Genomic DNA, 20,273 nt, shown 5'->3' on the forward strand with positions numbered 1-20,273 from the left:
AATAGACCCACTAGCAGGAAGAAAGTTTAAAATTTCTCCGTGAAAGATAAAAGTAAACTTTGTTTAATAATATCAATAATTGAATCAACATGTTAAAATATTATTTACCTAATACTGATCAATGGTTATTCTACACGGCATAGATAAAATTGGAAGTGGTGATTATAAACTTCGCAAGGACGTGAATTTAATCAAATCATTAAAGTATTTTAGGTGGAGGCATTTCCAGACGACATTCCGAAGTTATAATGTGATCCAGACTGTGAATCTCTCATTCGAATGATTCCTGGGGGCATACGTAAGCGAAGCATGGAGGGTGACCAACGGTGATCAACAATGTCATTCTTTTTCGAATATGATAGCATATGTTCTTCTCGATTCTTGATTACATATGAGCTTTTCACTACGCCATAGATTGGATTCTGCAACCCCAAGAAACCGTAACTAAAGGCCAAAAAAGCGTTGCTAAAGGCCAAAAAAAGGCTATGACGACTCTTTTTCGGGGTTGCAATTTTAGGCGTTGCAATAGAGTTTTTTCCAACCCCGGCGACACCCTATTGCAACCCTTGGTTATCCGTTACTGAAATGTGCTATTGCAACACTAATAGGGTTGCAATAGGTCTTGAAAAGTGTTACAATAGGGTTTGGGCTATCAGTACAATATTTGTAGGCCCCACAATGGGGCCTACATGTGGGGTATCGATGCAACCTTTTTCCAACGCTTTTTAGTATTTTTTACAACGCTTTTTAGTATTTTTACAACATTTTTAAGTGATTATTAGCAACACTATAAAGATCTATTGCAACGCTTTTACAAAAAAAAAATCTAGGAACTGTTTGTAAATTAACATGCCCATAAATAAGACCATTGTCTTAAAACCAACACAATCCACAAATCATAAACATCAGTCCACCAACCACAACAACAGTTTCCCCATACTACCACTACCTTCACCATCACCATACTACCATCCTTATACTACTAATTATCTACCAACCTTAAAACAAAAGCGGAAGTTTAAACAAGTTAAAGTTACAATTCAAAATCTAAACATAGTAGTACTGAGAAAAACAAAGTAGAACGAGAATGCTGCTAGAACACTTCTGACTAGGTAGAACCACCTCCAGTAATAGGAGGTGGTTTACCTACAGGCTGAAGAATTTCTTCCTCCAACTCAGCGCTTTCTAATTCTTCAAGTTCTGCTTCTAGTTCATCCTGCAACATAAAGAAGACATTCAGAAAAAAGAATACTTTTTGAATCAAAGGAACATTGATAAGCAGAAAAGAATGTATTCTAACTGGGACTGCAAGAATCAAAAAATAAAATTAGTGATATAGGTGAACAACATACCTCATCAAAATCAGCTGTTGCACCAATGGGAGTGGCTAGTGCTTCTTGAATCTGTTTCATGTTTTCTATTTGCTCGCTTATTTAATCCATAGTTTTATTTACATCATCCATATCAATTTGTTGTTCGAGCAACTTTTTCCTCTTCACCTACAACCTACAACCAAAGATATTAGTTAGGCCACTAATTTAAATTAAGGGCCCATATCAATAAAAAGATATACTACATATAGTGTTTCTCTATTATTAATATATTTTGATGTAATAATTATATATTCTGATGTAATATTATTTAAGAAACACAAATAGTGAAACACACACAAGTCTAGAGGTTTGTCGGACTTCCACAAATCCAGCCAGATTAAACTATAAGAAGCTAATCCAAATAGATTGAAATGAATGAAACCCAATCAGTTGTTCAGTTACTGTTACAATATATATCATAAACGATGAGTGCAAAAGTTAGGTGGAGGCTAAAAGTTACAGAAAAGAAAGTTAAGATTGTACCGTATGGATAGGTGTCCAGCGCTCACTTACAAGTTCATAACCATTTGGATCCTCACCAGGAGGATGTAAAATTGAGATACAAACCTTTCCATTAGAATAAACTGCAATGATGGGATTAGTTTCAGATTCTTCCCGGACTTTATAAACTTATATATAAACCTCTATATATAAATACTACTAGACTGCAGAGATATCGTTGGGATGCCACATCTCAGATGTAAACCTCACTGATGGAGGACTATTTGGGTAGTTGGGCGGGAAGCTCATAATTGCATTAAAATAGCCTCCATCGCTGCAACAAGAAAAATATATATTGTTACAAGGTTCAAGATTCACACCATAGTAAACTGTCTCCTTGCTTCCTCATAACAAACATAATGCTGCCTAAAATACCATGTTGGAAAGTGGTTTCTCTAGTATTAAGTTTCCTTATTGGATCGAAACAAACTCCTATCCCCTGTGGGAATACTATTTTCCCCATCAAAAAGCATAAGATTATCAGCACTATTGGGTTCATATGCGAGAGGAACTCCTGGTCTACCACTACTTTCAACAGAATCTCCTGGAGGTGAATCAGCCAATGCAAAACTACCTTTTGCTTCACTGCAACAAAAGTACGTTCTATCATATATCCACATGGAAAGCTATTTATTGTAAAACACAAAATTCTTATAATGATCTTATTATCGTTGATAGTATTGTTGTTACTTATATTACAATATCCCCCCCTCGTGATTCAGAAGGCAAAACTTTGGAAGACGGAATCTGATAAAATGCCAACTTAAGCACAATATATTCTACGTATCCAAAATTTATACTAGCCAAATAACTGAGCACTTGCAAATTAGTCATAATTCTGTCGTAAAACTATATATTAACACTCTATCCACAAATGATACGTGGATTGAGTATATGACTAAAGTGGTACTTATACTTTTGTATCATGTTCTTCCTTGTATAATGATCTGATTTACGTGATCACTAATTTTCTTATATTACTTGAGACTTAATAGTGACAGAACTAGATGCTAAAATTTTCTTATATTACTTGAGACTTAATAGTGACAAAACAAGGTGCTATACCTGATCACAAATTGCTCAGGTTGTTGATCTGTCAAGGAAGTAGACTGAACACTGTGTGAAGCAGCATTTGCTAGTCTAAAGTCCAGAGGATCACCACCCTGCCAAAATAAATGCTTTACTACCAGTACTTTGACTTAATTTTTTTGGTAAATGTCAATCACGGATATTTAAATTATTATAATTTATATATACACGCAATTTTCCTTAACAGGGGTGCGAACCTTGAAATTTAAAATAATTATATATACACGCATCCTTCCTTTACAGGGGTGCAAACCTTGTAAATAGTGATCAGATATCTGTTAGAAAGAGTTCAGTCGTAAACTAGTATATGTTGCTTAAATGGATAATTAGTAATTAGTTCTAAATATAGAACCAAAGATTGCTATAGCCATCCTTGCCACATCAGTTTCAAATAAGTAAAAGGGACGATATGTTTGTTACATGAGTTTTAACAAATAAACTAAATAAGTGTAGCCATTTTAGCATAACCACTGGACTACAAGTTCGAGTGTAGCAGCAAAATCACGTTCGTAGCCAAAATATATAAATACTGAAATCTATATTAGCATTAGCATTGTGCTTGCTCTAGGAAAGGAGTTGTCATATAATAGCAGTGGTCTAAGTAATTAGCTCAACTGGTTTACAACTTACAAGAAGATTTCTGAAGTTTCCTTTGGTACTCGCCTGTGTGTGATTTTATATTTCCTTTGGTACCTTTTTCCGACCTCTCTGTTTCACTTCAGAACCAGCAGCATTCTGATTATTATGAATTTCTAACTCAGTAAGAAGCATCCGGTGCACAAGGCAGGATGCATGAAATACATGAAAAGCCTGCAGGTGGAAGCATATTACAAAACAGAAAAGAATAAACAAGACAAAAAAAGATGGTCATACCGCTAAAAAATATCATGGCAGAAATTTACCCCATTGACATTCCTGCTACTGCAGACGAGTCTACCGGTCTTCATGTTCATAAGAGTTGCCACATCTTTACCAGGGAGCACATTGTGCTGACAGATGTCACACATTCTTTCTACAGCTACATGTTGATGTTTTCTAAGTTCTTTTCTCACAGTTTTGCTCGATATCAGCTTTCCTATCTGCAAAATCGATACAATATTAGCATTACTCCAATAACCTTGTGGCAAAACTCTACAAAATTTCACTGGTGAGCGTGACTGTTTAAGAAGAAAGGTAAGCATAGACTGATGTATAAGTATATCTGTTATATACAAATTTAGCTTCTCCGACAGCCACACGATCAAAATATTCCCCAGCATGGTAGGTGGAAGCCCAAATTAAGGGATTTTGCTTCTCATCAACAAAACTCCTCATCATATGTCGAATTGAGTCTGTTGATATAACAGTTGTTATGCCCAGTCTACTACCCTACAAAATGAATTTAAAGCTTAACAACTAGAAAAGATGACTTTATAACTTCAATTGACAGCCTAGATTTTATTATTTTTGAGCATGAGAAGACCTACAGTATCTATGAAGATACTCAATAAAAATATTGAATTACTAATAACAGACATAGAGTAGTACTGACGAAAATAAATCCAGCATTACCTCTGACAAAACTTTGGCATAGAAAAACAGAACAGATTGGAAAAGGACAAAGGTGTCTGAGTCAACATTCATAAACAAATTAATAAAACATTCCGCAAAAACTAAAACAAGTGTACACAAATTAATAAGAGATCAACATTCATAAACTATAAATATACTAAATCTAACACCAAAAGATCCCACTCCCAAATCAATCATATTACATACCCAAACAATAAAATGTAATATCTCGAGGTGTTATAAACAAAAAATACGTAAAGGACATATAAAGCTTCACCTAAACTACCAAGCAAGGCGCGAAACAATAAGTCAGTCATATTTCTTTAGCCCCAAATTATAAAAACCAGTGTCCTAAAAAACCTGAAAGTCAATAAAACATTAAAGGAGCATAGACAGTAACAATATAACACAAACCCTAAAAACCGAGTTCTCTAACTTAATATCACCTAACTTAACACACTCCATCCCCACCCCCAATATCTCGTTAGCCCCAAATTACATAAATCAGTGTCCCGAGAAAACGAAATACAACAAAACATTTAAAGCAACAGAAATAGTAACAGAAACAAGAAAACACCGAAACCGAGTTCTCCAATATAACATCACCTAAATCCTAATCTCTGATAGAGTGGTGACTCAGAGGGGGAGAGAGATAGAGCGCCTGGAAGTGCGAAGTTGGGAGAGCATCTGAGCAGAGTAATTGAGTTAATCTCTGATATTGTTGGACTGCTGACTGAATCCAATTTAAATAACAATCAAATCACGGGAAAATCAAATCTGATTCAGGTGTGTCAGCAACAGCAGCTTTTCGCTGAAAAACAGTTAAAAAATTGTTTGGTAAAATTTAAAACCTGCTTTTCTGTGAAAAGTGTTTTTGACTTAAAAGCTGCTGTTAGAGAAAGCAAGTCCCCCATGCTTTTAGAAAAAGCTGATTTTCACTGCTGCGGGAAGCAGATGCTGATTTCACCATTAAACCTTACCAAAAGCATCATTATTTTTAATTTTTTGCATCAAAACATATACGAATCAAAAAAATTACCAAACAGTTATCTGATTTTTACAACAGCACTTTTTCCAGCAGCACTTTTTCTAACAGCACAGCAATTTTTAACAGCAATTTCAAACAGAGCCTAAAACTGATTACTGTGAAGAGAGAAAGTGTGTGTTGTATAGCTTCAAGTATATAGATAGAGATAGAGATAGAGATAGAATTGTAATATCTGTTTTTAGGATTGTGAACGAGAATTGGGGGAGCTGGTAGGTAGGGTTTTGAGAGGAAGGGCTTTAATATTTTCCCCAAAGTTAGCAGGGGTATATTTCCCGCTCACCAAATCCCTCTACAACTATTTACATTATTAAAATATTTTAATTAATTTTATAACACTTGTTTGATTTTTATTAAATATATTTAATTTACTTTTTTATTTTCATAAGTTTTTATAATTTTTTATTAGCTAAAAAATTAATTGTTTCTCTCACAGCTGCAACATCAGCAGTATGTGACCCACTTGTAGAGACCCCAGTGACACGTCAGCATAATTTTAATAAAAAATTAAATATTTTTATTTATAATAGCCCTGACAACATTTTTTACTTCTTTGCTAACATAATTAAAATATGTTGTAATAGGTTAGATTAATGTTGTGTTGGGGCAACATTTTCTACGACAATATCACTTAATAATGTAGTATAAGGTCGTTTATGGCGTAGTGAATATTGTAAATAAATCCATTAATCACTTGTTAAGTTTTATAAAGCGTTCAATTTATCATTATAATATTTTAAATCAATGCACTAATATTATTAACTTCTAAAAATAAATAAAATATATATTTCAATTATTATTTCATTTCTATGTAAAAAATTACTAATTAGTTAAATTCAAAAAAATCATCTTTAATTATATATGTCATTTTGGTAACACATTTTGACTCTACGACAACATCAAAAAAGAGGGGTTGCGGTAGACATTGGTTTTGAAAGCTACTATTATACTTTTCTTTACAACCCCACCGTGAAGGGTTGCAGAATTCAATCTATGGCGTAGTGTTCTGTTAGTAATAAATCATAGGAGGTAAGAAACGAAAGAAAATTTATTGTATTCCTTCTGAATTGTTTCTCTTCTCAAATTATTTATTCCAGATTGAGATAAACAGTGTTGTGGTGTGACACTTTATCGTAATGACGAAGAGTCGGGTGGGACGCCACCTAATCATGTGTTGTATGTCATATAGTGCAAAAGACTTGCAATCTTATGTATGAATATGGTTGTCTCATTCATATCTAAATCCTTCCTCATTCTTCTTCCTTCAATTTACTGATTTATAGATTCTTTCAATCGTTTATTACTTTGTTATTCCTTATTCAGTTTTTCAATCAAAATCATATTCACAAACTCTCCTTTTGCGTAAATTTTACTCTTTGACGACTGCAAAAGAATTGGAATAGTTCCGTGTAGCAAGTAAAACTCACATGTCGAATATAGATATGATTGCGCGCTGATAAATGGTGGACATCTGCAAGCAGGGAGGAATGGATACATCGATAATGTGGTCATGGCAAAGACATCAAGTCAGACAGTTGTTCTTGTTACGAGAAACTCATCAGTACGATAAATTGCGTTAACGCGAAGCCTTTGATTATAAATCCAAAAGTGACAAGCGATTCCCAGATTCATCTCCAGAATCAGGGTTTTGTCCGGTTTTGGAATCATAAAACTTTCGAGAGAGAATGTCGTTAATGGCGATCAACAACAAATTAGACTGGCCACTAGTTCACACTTATACCCTGCTGATCAGTCAGGATACAGTGTAGATCTATACCCAACCGTATAGATCCATTCAGGTACCTAGGCACTATCACCCAAGGGTCCGGTCCATTCCTGACCCATAGGATCCAGCTCATCACTGGTCCTCACAATAACCATCCAGCCCATAGAGTATTTTGATGTCAAATTATTTTGATTTCAAAACATCCCAATTCAGGGATTGCAAATAACCCGAAAGAATGGGTATTTGCTCAAGAGAGCAATCGAACTATAGGAACAATAATGAAAAGAACATGCATAATAAGAGTAATTGCAGCGAAATGTAAAATATTTAACTATTCTGAACTTAGAATAGGAACGAAGAAATAATTGCAATATTTTAGAAGAAAGTTCAGGAAGACTTGCCTCAATAAGCTTTAATCGCTATTACTAAATGACTTTGGTTCGACTTGAACGTTCGGCTTTATCGTCAAACTATTATCCCATTTTGGATACGATCCCAACACTCAGGCCCTTCGATTGGAACTTCGTTGATCTTGACGTCTAATCACTAGATTATTCATAGTCCGATGTCGATACTCAGGTTTTCCGTCTAAGGCCTACAGTGTTGAAATACCCTAATTCAGATACTCGCTTAAGCTTAACATCAAACCGCTATCACTTCTACCCATACGATTTCACAACCTGATTCGTATTAATATGTATTATTGAAATACACATAGCAATTATGGTCTACATCTTTGACACTTGGTTTGATATTTATTTTCGGAAAGTAAGTATATTTGTTGTTTAAAAATAATAGGTCAATTGATTATAAAATATCCTGTCACAACACATATCCGGATTCGTATGATATAATTTAATATATATATTGTCGTTCGACGTCTCTGATAATTGGGGTTACGTTACCGTATTTTCGGAATTAATTTCCCGAAAATCGGGCAGCGTCTCCTCTGTTTATCGACCTACCTGTCGAACAATTCGACGTCAATCACAATCAACAACAATCGCAATCATCCACAATTCACCAATCCCAATCACCGATATCATTCAGTTATTTATTATTATTATCCGTATTTTTATGTTTTTATTCGTAGGACTTAGATAAAAATCATCACCGCCCACCGTCGACTCGCCGAGGCTCAACGTCGACAGCGGTAAAATTCACGGGTTTCCGTTTATATCGGACGTCATACACGAAATTCACCGATTAATTATTAATAATTTTTCCACATGAATAAATTATTTCATGAAGTTTTCTCAAATAATTCATTCGAATATTATCTTATTAAAATCCCGCAAAAAATAATTATAATAAAATAATCAAAATCCCAACTGAGCAGGCAACACAGTAACAACAGTAAAACACACGCACACAAAAACAATTGCACATGGGTCGCCGCGCCGGAAGAAACTGGTGGCAACCGGACAGGAAAAACGCAGGCAGCATAAACATGGAACGAAACAGGGCACACACGCCGCGCGTGTAAACCAACAAAGCCACCACCACCTCGCTGGAACACGACGAAGGGCGGCAGCAACCACGGAAATCGACACATATATACATACGATTTACAGATATGCATATATATATTTTAAAACAAAACCACACAGCAGCCGACACAGGTGGCCGGAAAGTAAAAATAAAATGACGGCTCTCCCTCAAAACTCACCTCAGCCGAGGTAATAAAGAAGAAGGGAAAGAAAAATCGAAAGGAACACAGAAGAATAAGGGGGTATATCGATTAATCTGAAGCTGAATTGCTTAACAGGAGAGTGGGATAGACACAATTGTGTTTATCTCTCTGTAAATTTATTTATTTTAATTATTGTAAAACTGAAAATCCTAGAGACTAACACGTGTATTTATCAATTTAACGAACCTCACATGATATACCGCGTCCTTCAACTAATCACATCAATATTTTATTGTTGATGATACACACTTAATTCCATTGACTAATCTATTTATCTTCTAATAACCTCACATGATCTACATTATCGTCATCATCTGGTGGAAACTCAATTGTTGGATCATTATTTCTTAAAAGGTTTCACAGTCGAATCATCATTACCTCATCTCCACTTATGTTTCTGCATCAAATTTTCATCACTGATCCAGTTATGGGTATTAAAGTGACCATAACTTATTTACTCAAATTGGAGAACCTCACAGTTTCTTGAAGAACACGTTCAAAATTTGGTTGTAATTAAGATTCCTTCTATCTTAAATCTTCACGACAGATATCTTCCCGCGACGAAAGGATGATTCACGTATTAACCGCCTGTCTGAGTTATTGTTCAGAATTCCCTTGATCTTCGATTATCGTCGCGACACTCGTTCACATTGTCTGATGCATACCACCTTACTTCCTTGTTTTATAACTAATTTATTTGTTACGGTTCACTAATCATTCATTTCACGTCGAAATCCTCTGATTTGAAGTGCATCGCGTTAACGTAATCTACCATACTGATGAGATCCTCGTAACATGAATAACTGTCTGATTTGATATCTTTGCCACGACCGCGTTGTCGAGGTATCCATTCTTCCTTGCTCGCAAATGTCCACCATTTATCGGCTTGCAATCATATCCTCCTTCGACACGTAATTCTACCTGCCACACAGGACTATTCTATTTCTTTTGTAATCGTCAAAGAATAGACTCTATGCAAGAGAAGAGTTTGTGAATATGATTTTGATTGAAAAACTGAATACGGAATAATAATGCAACAAACGATTGGGAGGATCTGTAAGTCAATAAATTGAAGGAAGAAGAATGAGTGAAGATGTAGATATGAATGAGACAACCATATTCGTACTCAAGATGGCCAGTGTTTCATAATATATGGCATACAACACATGATTAGGTGGTGTCCCACCAGACTCTTCGTCATTTCGACAAAGCGTCACATCACAACACTGTTTGTCTCAATCAGGAAGCAATATTTTGAGAAAAGAAATAATTAAGAAGAAATACAATAAATTCTCTTTCATTTTCGCCTCATATGATTTATCAATAGAAGAAACTCATACGTATTCAAGGATCAAAAAGAAGATATGCTATCGTATTTGAAAAAGAATGATATTGTTGGTCACCGTCCACGCTTCACTTACGTATGCCTTCAAGAATCATTCGAATGAGAGATTCACAATTTAGATCACATTATAACTTTGAGATGTCGTATGGAAATGCCTTCACATTAAATGCTTTAATAATTTGGTCATAATCGTGTCTTTACGAAATTTATGACCACTGCTTCAGATTCCATTTATGCTGCGTAAAATAACCATCGATCACGCAACCCCTCAATTTCGTCGATAGAAATACGATTCTTCTCCAATCATCTGGAAGATTCTTTTATTTCCTTCAATCGTCCTCTATTCGTTCGAATCACAAATTTTGTTACATTTTAATAGTTTCATGAATTGGGTAAATAATGTTTTAACATGTTGATTTAATTATTAATATTAAACAAAATTTATGTTCGTTTTTCACGGAAACTTTAAACTTTTTTCTTACAAGTGGTTCTACTTGGTCCTCCAAATTAACAATACTGAGTCCAAATCCATTCTTCTTTTTTGATCACTTTCTATTTATAATAACAAGAACTTAAGTAGTAATTCGACAACCAAATTGTGAAACTCATTTTATGCAAAGATCTTCTAGAAGTTGATTAAGTAAATCTTTTTTTTTTCGAATTCTCATGTTTAAAGTTTTGGAAATCAAATATTTGGTCGTCATTACTATATAAGTTACTTGCTATTTTTATGATTCACTAATGAGATATCTAATTAAAGGAATGCCCATGTACGGGTCTTTTCACTTCGGTATATTCTCTACTTTTCCTTGAATTCTGTTCGTATTTATTAGTCGACGAAACTTTGAGGTACCGTTGTATACCATTTTGTTCATAACTCTAACCCAATGCTGACATCTGCCACCATCTTTGATATTCTCGCCATCGTCCTGGACGTTATACTTACGATTGCTAATGCAATTCGATGTTTTATTTGCAGATAAAGTCGCACCTTCATGCTAGTCCTCCCCATACCCGATAAAGTAGATATCATTCCTTGCACAGCGCCCACTAAGCGATGGAACCTTCTCACAACGGTGGTACCTTTGCAGCTTGCAACTTTGGTTCTTCATCAGCTTCTCTCAACTCGTTGCCTCCGGCGTGAAGCTCGTCCTACTACCTAATTCTAAATTAAATCATACCAAAGCTCACCTAGCCTCTCTTTCACAAGTTATCACAAGAATCAATCACATTTTCTTCAAAACCTCATGAAAAGTAGGGTAACATACCCAGTCTCCGTCGATTTGTCGATTCCTCATTACTGTAGGATCTGAGAACTCAATATACCTATAGCGTTGCGATATACGCCTTACACTTTCTCAACAACCCTATCTTACCAACTCCATATCGGATCTGCTAACCCTAATTCGCACTCAACTCAACTTAACATGAGTATTCCTAGGTCTTTCCTATCTCACACGACCTATTACTCTTATCCTACTCTCACCTATTCTCATTTCAGTGACCAATAACCTGTAGCTCTGATGCCAACTTGTAACAACCCAAATCCGGGGTCAATATTTGGTGTCACTAAACATCCTTTAAATAAAATAAATAATATTCAATTAACCCCTTGAATCCGAATCGTTTACAGGTTATGGTATGAAATAAGAATCTAACCTTTTACAAATTCACAACAACTACAATACGAGTGTAAATACCTTTATGCTAACGTTCTTGTCATATTTTCTAATATCTTCATCCTCTCGCAGCGGAGATCTCTCTAACTTCTGCTGTCTAACGAAAGCTATTCACTTCTATCCTTATCCGTTTCTGAAAGAAATAAGAATTTACAAAGCAAGAGTGAGCCAAAAATGCCCCGCAAGCATATAAATTGAGTTTCAAACATTAATATCAAAGAAAAATTCCCGGACAAAATCTTTAAACAATTTTAACAATTCTATTTATTTGAAGGAGTTGAGCGAATAAACATTGGCTGTTACCGGCCTTTAATTATAAATCCAAAAATGACAAGCGATTCCCAGATTCATATCCTGAATCAGGGTTTTGTCCGGTTTTAGAATCATAAAACTTTCGAGAGAGAATGCCGTTAATGGAAATCAACAACAAATTAGACTGGACATTAGTTAACACTTATTCCCTGTTGATCAGTCAGGATACAGTGTAGATCTATACCCAACCGTATAGATCCATTCAAGTACCTAGGCACTATCGCCCAAGGGTCCGGTCCATTCCCGGCCCATAGGATCCAGCTCATCACTGGTCCTCACAATAACCATCCAACCCGTAGAGTATTTTGATGTCAAATCATTTTGATTTCAAAACATCCCAATTTAGGGTTCTCAAATAACCCGAAAGAATGGGTATTTGCTCAAGAGAGAAATCGAACTATAGGAACAATAATGAAAAGAACATGCATAATAAGAGTAATTTCGGCGAAATGTAAAACATTTAACTATTCTGAACTTAGAATAGGGACAAAGAAATAATTGCAGTATTTTAAAAGAAAGTTTAGGAATACTTGCCTCAATAAGCTTTAATCGCTATTACTAGTTGACTTTGGTTCGACTTGAATGTTCGGCTTTTTCGTCAAACTATTATCCCATTTTGGATACGATCCCAACACTCAGGCCCTTTGATTGGAACTTCGTTGATCTCGACATCTAATCACTAGATCATTCCTAGTCCGATGTCGATACTCAGGTTTTCCGTCTAGGACCTACAAGGTTGAAATACCCTAATTCAGATACTCGCTTAAGCTTAACATCAAATCGCTATCACTTCTACCCATACGATTTCACAACCCGATTCGTATTTATATGTATTATTGAAATACACATAGCAATTATGGTCTACATCTTTGAAACTTGGTGCGGTATTTATTTTCAGAAGGTAAGTATATTTGTTGTTTAAAAATAATAGGGTAATTGATTATAAAATATCCTGTCACAACACATATCCGGATTCGTATGATATAATTTAATATATATTATCGTTCGACATCTCTGATAATTATGGGTTACGTTCCAGTGTTTTTGGAATTAATTTCCCGAAAATCGGCCAGCGTCTCCTCTGTTTATCGGCCTACCCGTCGAACAATTCGACGTCAATCACAATCAACAACAATCGCAATCATCCATAATTCACCAATCCCAATCACCGATATCATTCAGGTATTTATTATTATTATCCGTATTTTTATGTTTTTATTCATAGGACTCAGATAAAAATCATCACCGTCCACCGTCGACTCGCCGAGGCTCATCATCGACGACAGTAAAATTCACGGGTTTTCGTTTATATCGGACGTCCTACATGAAATTCACCGATTAATTATTAATAATTTTTCTGCATGAATAATTTATTTCACGAAGTTTTCTCAAATAATTCATTCGAATATTATCTAATTAATATCCTGCATAAAATAATTATATTAAAATAATCAAAATCCCAACTGAACAGGCAACACGATTAACATTACTGAAACACACGCACACAAAAACAATTGCACACGGGTCGCCGCGCCGGAAGAAACCGGCGACAACCGGACAGGAAAAATGCAGGCAGCATAAACAGGGAACGAAATAGGGCACACACGCCACGCGTGTACACCAACAAAGCCGCCACCACCTCGCCAGAACCCGACGAAGGGCGGAAGCAACCACGGAAATCGACACATATATACATACGATTTACAGATATGCGTGTATATATTTTAAAACAAAACCACACAGCAGCCGACACAAGTGGCCGGATAGTAAAAAAAAAAACGGCGGCCCACCCTCAAAACTCACCTGAGCCTAGGCAATAAAGAAGAAGGGAAAGAAAAATCGAAAGGAACACAGAAGAATAAGGAGCGTATATCGATTAATCTGAAGCTGAATTGCTTAACAGGAGAGGGGATAGACACAATTGTGTTTATCTCTCCGTAAATTTATTTATTTTTATTATTGTAAAACTGAAAATCCTAGAGACTAACACGTGTATTTATCAATTTAACGAACCAACGCGCGGGTGAAATTGATCCCAAAAATCTCCGAACAAATTTTAAAATTCTCAGAATATTATAAACTTCACAAAATATGAATTTCGTAATTTTTGAATAATTCTGGAATTAAATGCGGATTTTACAGATAAATGCAATCAGAAAATCATACAGGATTAAATAATTAATAAAATATTGATTTCTAAATTTTATAAACTCCTAAAAATAACAAATAAAATTATAAGGAAACAAAAATAATTTTAGAAACAATTTTAGCATTTATAAGAATAAATATTCAATAAAATTACTTTAAAAACAAATTAAATTCATACAACTATATTATTAATTATAAAATTAATCCTCGCTTCAAACAAATTACACATAATTAATAATAAAGCAACACACAGCTGACAGAACTATCCCATATTTTATTTATTTGATAATTCGATAGTTACACTAAGTAACTATAAAACGATACAATTTAAAACCCGATATGGATAATTATCAAAACTGAGCTTCCTATAAAATACTTTATACAAAAATAAAGTAATATTATCTTGCCTTCCGAGAATTTGGATTTAACTCGATCTGTAAAATGATTAGCATATCGAAAATTGCACGTCGGGACTCGTACAGGTCAAACGGTACCTCGGATCGAAAAAGTCAAAACACGAAAAGTGTTCAGAATTATCAGATTAAGTTAGGAAGGAGTTTCGGGTTGTAAAAACGCAAAAATGGTTGAAGTGGGACGATTTCTTATTCTAAAAAGTAATTTTATAGTTACGTAAAATAATCATTATTAATTCTATAAATTCTTAAAAATCATATAATAATCCAAAAATTACTAGAAAATACCAAAATTATCTATATTTAATTCTGGATAATTAGAAATTAAAACATCCTAATTTTACCAGATTTCAATACCCAAATATTAATATCAATCATCAAATAATTCACCAAAAATTCATATAATAATTATTTATTGATAAAAATAATTACATAATATTTCTCAAACGTTACAAATCTCCCTCAGATTGTGACGATAATAATGAAAACCATGCGTGGTTATTAAAAAGATAAACGGATTAGGTAATGAAATTGAATGTGTATCGTCAAAGATAGATGATTGATGTGATTAGTTGAAGGATGCAACATGATTCTTAAAGGTAACTATACACAATTAGTAATGACAAGAAATAAGTTAAAAGACTCGCGAAATAAAATGTTTGAGAAACAACAAGATAATTCTAAGCTCATTAGTAACATTTTATAATATTCTGAATGAACTGAGAAAGGTATGGTTATATTAATCATTGTTGATTTAAGACCCAATTTCAATTAAAAAAAATTATGCTATGCCGTCAGATGCTGGTCAAAGTGATATAATGTGAATTGTGGTGCATTGATGATTTTGGTTGATGAAAGTGGGTGGATATGATTGTGGATGCTTTGGTTGATTGATGGTGTTGGCTTGAGCCCGACTGGTAGTCGAGGATATAGGGGAAGTGATGCCTAAATTTTCAGAAATTACCCTACTTTTAAGGATAATGAAGTATATTTTTATTTTCATTGATACTCCAAATGATTGCGATATGGTTCTTGGAAAAGGTTGTCATGACCAAACCGACTTTATATAATTGATCTTTGATTCCAGTTAGCTAGTCAGCACTTGGTTTAATTGATCAGTTAAAAGAGTTAATTGATTAACTATACCAACTAATGGTTAGTTAAATGGAAGTCGATTCCAATTAGATTAAGTCAAACTCTGACATGATTTTCAAATCCAAAATCAAAGTGATTAGCAATTTGGAGGAAGTAATGGCTTTAGCAGAAATCGAAAGTTTAGTAGAATTAGCGTGATGTTACTGCAGATATTCATGAAGTTTTATCTAGATTAATAGGCCTTTGCAATAAACAAGAAGAGCGTTTTCAAGAACTGAAGATGTAAGACAAAACAAAGAGATTCTATCATCTGTAATGACATTCCAGGAAGGACTTGAATGTATAATCATGTCTAATGACGATTGAATGAAAGCTACTATAAAATAGTGGGGAACTCGAAAATTTAAGTATCCGATGTAAGACAGAGGCTGACAAAGTCCGCATATGAATTCAGGAAAAGAGATGTTAATCAATTGGGAAAAATCCAAATATGCGATCAGTGATGATTTATGCGACATTAAGAAAATAGCTACCGATGAATTTTGATAATTCTGTTAGTTAGAATTTAAATATTATAAATAAAAGCCTTCATTCCAGCGTTAACAATAGAAATGGCTTATTTAACAATGAACGGATTAATATTACTAAGAAAAAGAAATTCATTATGTTTAAAAGAGATAATGAATAATGAGAATGGAGAACTAATTAAGAAAAGAAGTGGAATCAAAAGGATGATAAAGAAATTTTATAAAATAGTTCAGAATATAAGTAAGTTATGAACGTCAGTTGTGCCAGAACTAATATGAGAATGAATTGAAACGCTGATAATTGAAGATAGAAATTTCATTCAAAGAATGCGTGTAAACAGGGAATATTAAATCAAGGTATTAGTGGCGAACTGTTAAAGAAGAACGTTACAATAAATCTCATATTGGAATTCTTTAGAATTAAAGTAAAGTCCCGAAGGTTCTAACGAATAATTTACCAAGGTTACCTCGGGGAATGAGGTAATAATTTCTCATCGGTTACTGTACAGAGTCGAGCTGATGTCAAAAGCCTGTATCGTATAACCCAGTGGGGATGAAGTAATGAGTGAAGGAAACTTCAGGAGTGTGGAATGAAAGAATAATGAAATAAAGAGTGTTTCGCGCTATGCACAAAAGTGGTTATGGGAAAACGAGAATGGAGGTATGAAGTTACGCATTGATTATCAGAAGTTGTAAGTCTGAGGATTAAATGAACATAGTGTATCAGGAGTATTTGGATAGTGTAATTGTATTTATTGATAACATCCTCGCCCATTCAAGGACTAAGGAAGACCAAGTTGAATGTCTGAAGACATGCCTGCGAAGGGTTGAAAGTAGCAACTGCATTCTCAGCTTCAAAGGTATGAATTCTGGTTATAATTGATTATGAGCTACGGTTGTTTGGTTAGCTATCAAACGGGAAAGGTCTATTTAAGGACATATGTCTTGAGTAGAAAAGAAAGAGTGAATATCATTAGGATTATTGGGGAATGAGTAGAGGAATCTGAAAAATTACTAATTGAAGATCAGGTTTTGGTTCAGTTCCTGCTTTATGCTGATACTTACTTTGTTGTTAAATATCAAAGGTGGTATTAGTACAGATGACTGATGTTGACTGCAGCATGAGATGTTGTGAGCATCAAATTTCGTACTGATATCTAATTTGATATGACAACAAAATGGGTATTAGAATCAAGAGTTTTGTTCTGAAAGAGGTTGGTTAAATCGTGGCAACCCGAGAATTTAGGTTACTCCGAGAATATGATGCAAGACATACAGATAGAAGATGACTTTCGGGTAATGTGGCGTGAGGAAAAGAAGGAACGTTATATGTGGTGGAACGTCCGAGAAAAGCATTGCAATAAAATTTTATATCAGAATTTCTTAGAATTAAATAGATGATAAAACAAGTTATAGTATGGGGAAAAGATGTCCAAAATCAATACATTTTCTTGCAGATAATAAAAGATTCTCGCTCGATGGATATATTCGATAGTGATTAATTGGTGAGCTAAATGCAATTGTTGAGTTTTCTTTAATTTTTAAATTTTAGAATGAACTTAAGATATTTAGGAACCGAAGATGCCAGAAGCTCAGTATATCGGGTGCAGATGAATGAAAAGTACATCGATTAAAAATTCTCAAATATAATTGGAAAATGATCATAAGCCAGACTAACCGAACAAAAGGAGACGTGAAAAGTAAAGTAGAACAATCAGTGAAAATGGAAGGTTCATGAACACAACTTATTAGAATTAGAAAGAGAAGCAGATTAGAATAAATTAAGTTAGTCTTTTGAGACAATGAGATAGATAGAGCGATTGTGAATGAGTTGGCCTTGTTGTTACGGGCATAACGAGTTTATAAGATGTTCAAATGTATATGACTAAGAAGAGTAATTTAGCTCCATATGTATAAAATGAAGGTTTAAGTCAGGTTACGTGAGTAACTGATAGATTTGATGTCGGTAAGAGACCATTGAGTTGTGATTAAAGTGATGAGACCTGAGAAATTATAAGAGAGATACTTGGAAAATAACGTGGTCTGTTCCTTAGCATGATTTTGAGGACACAATCCTTTTAAGGGGGAAGGATGTAATATCCGGGAAATATCGTGTAATTATTTTTATTCATAAATAATTATTATGTGAATTTTGGTATATTTGATGATTGATATTAATATTTGGGCGTTGACATCTAATAAAATTGGGATATTTTAATTTCTAATTATCCAGAATTAAATATAGAAAATTTTGGTATTTTTCTGGTAATTTTTGGATTATTATATGATTTTATATGGATTTATAGAATTAATAATGATTATTTTTACGTAATTATAAAATTACTTTTTAGAATCAAAATTCGTCCCACTTCAACCATTTTTGCGTTTTTAAAACCCGAAACTCTTCCGAAAACTCCTTCCTAACCTAATCTGATAATTCTCAACACTTTACATGTTTTGACTTTTTCAATCCGGGATACGATTTGACCTGTACGAGTCCCGGCGTAAAACTTTCGATACATTGATCATTTTATAGATCGATAAAACTCGTATTCTCAAAAGACGAGATATTATTATCTTGTTTTCGTATATAATGTTTTATAGGAAGCTCTGTTTTGATAATTATTCAAATTTGGTATTAAAAATCGTATCATCTTTTAGTTACTTAGCGGCTAAGTAACCTATTTTCGGATCCAATATGTAAATGTAATTATCGAATTATTCAATAAATAAAATATGTGATGGTTCTGTCAGCTATGTGTTGCCGTATTATTAATTGTTTGTGATTTGTTGGACGTGAAGGTTAATTTTATAATAAATTATCGAGATGTATGAATTTAATTCATTTTTTTAAAGTGATTTTATTGAATATTTATTCTTATAAATGCTAAAAATGTTTCTAAAATCATTTTTGCTGTTTTATAATTTTATTTATTATTTTTAGGAATTTATAAAATTTGGAAATCAACATTTTATTGATTATCCATCTTTAAATGATTTTCTGATTTCATTTAATTGTAAAATCAGTACTTAATTCCAGAATGCTTTAAAAATCTTGAAATGTTATTTTATTAAATATTGAATATTATGAGAATTTTTAAAATTATTTTGGGAATTTTAAAATTTATTTTGGGGATTTTCGGGATTAATTTTACCCCGCATGTCGGTTCGTTTAATCGTTAAATACAGGTTCTTGCGCGTTCCAAAAATACTTTAAATAATTACGAAATTTTACATATTACTGGTATTGATTATTTTGAGGTTATGTACCATTATTTTGATTTGTTTCAACCCCAGAAAGTATCGTTAAAAAAATTAAAATATGGGTCAGGCAGTACATTAATTGCGGAATTATTCAATAAAATAATAAAAGAAAAAAGGGGGGCACGGGGTTTAAATCTGGTTCAACCCGTTTTTCTTCTTTTCAGCCCATGCCTCTCTCTCTCCTCTCTCTAATTCTCTCCTCAAATTTCTCTCTCGTCTCTCTCGATCACTCTCTCTCGTTCATCTCCCATCCCTCTCAAATACTCATTTCTCTTCTATTTCTCTTTATCTGTTTCTCGGTTTATTTTCTTCCCCTTCATGATTGCTCCGATTCCGGTGAGTTTTTCTGGCCGGCCTGTTTCAGTGAATTCTTTGGCTCTGTTTTGTTTATTACTGTGTATATATATATATATACATACGTATATATACGTGCTTGTGTGTGTGTGCGTGTTCGAGTGTGTGCGTGTGTGCGTGGGTGCGTTGATGTGTGTGCGTGTATAACACGCGTGTAT

At 34.0% G+C, this 20,273-nt stretch overlaps 1 protein-coding gene across 2 annotated transcripts; it reads right to left on the reverse strand.

Moving 5' to 3' along the window:
• Positions 1 to 927: 927 nt before the first annotated feature.
• LOC141717028 (uncharacterized) lies at positions 928 to 5,257 on the reverse strand. Of its 2 annotated transcripts, XM_074519155.1 has the most exons (8): positions 5,121 to 5,257; positions 4,176 to 4,331; positions 3,866 to 4,042; positions 3,594 to 3,773; positions 2,940 to 3,037; positions 1,857 to 2,148; positions 1,353 to 1,506; positions 928 to 1,216 (listed from the first exon to the last, which is right to left on the reverse strand). In XM_074519155.1, exons 2-4 carry the CDS (start codon positions 4,278 to 4,280, stop codon positions 3,639 to 3,641), a joined length of 417 nt encoding a protein of 138 aa, XP_074375256.1. In that variant the 5' UTR covers positions 4,281 to 4,331; positions 5,121 to 5,257; the 3' UTR covers positions 928 to 1,216; positions 1,353 to 1,506; positions 1,857 to 2,148; positions 2,940 to 3,037; positions 3,594 to 3,638. The 2 variants fall into 2 exon arrangements, with proteins under 2 accessions (XP_074375256.1, XP_074375257.1); XM_074519156.1 differs by lacking the exons at positions 928 to 1,216; positions 1,353 to 1,506; positions 1,857 to 2,148 and adding an exon at positions 2,155 to 2,459.
• Positions 5,258 to 20,273: the final 15,016 nt, after the last annotated feature.

This window comes from Apium graveolens, chromosome 4, assembly GCF_009905375.1.
Source record: "Apium graveolens cultivar Ventura chromosome 4, ASM990537v1, whole genome shotgun sequence".
NCBI lineage: Eukaryota > Viridiplantae > Streptophyta > Magnoliopsida > Apiales > Apiaceae > Apium > Apium graveolens.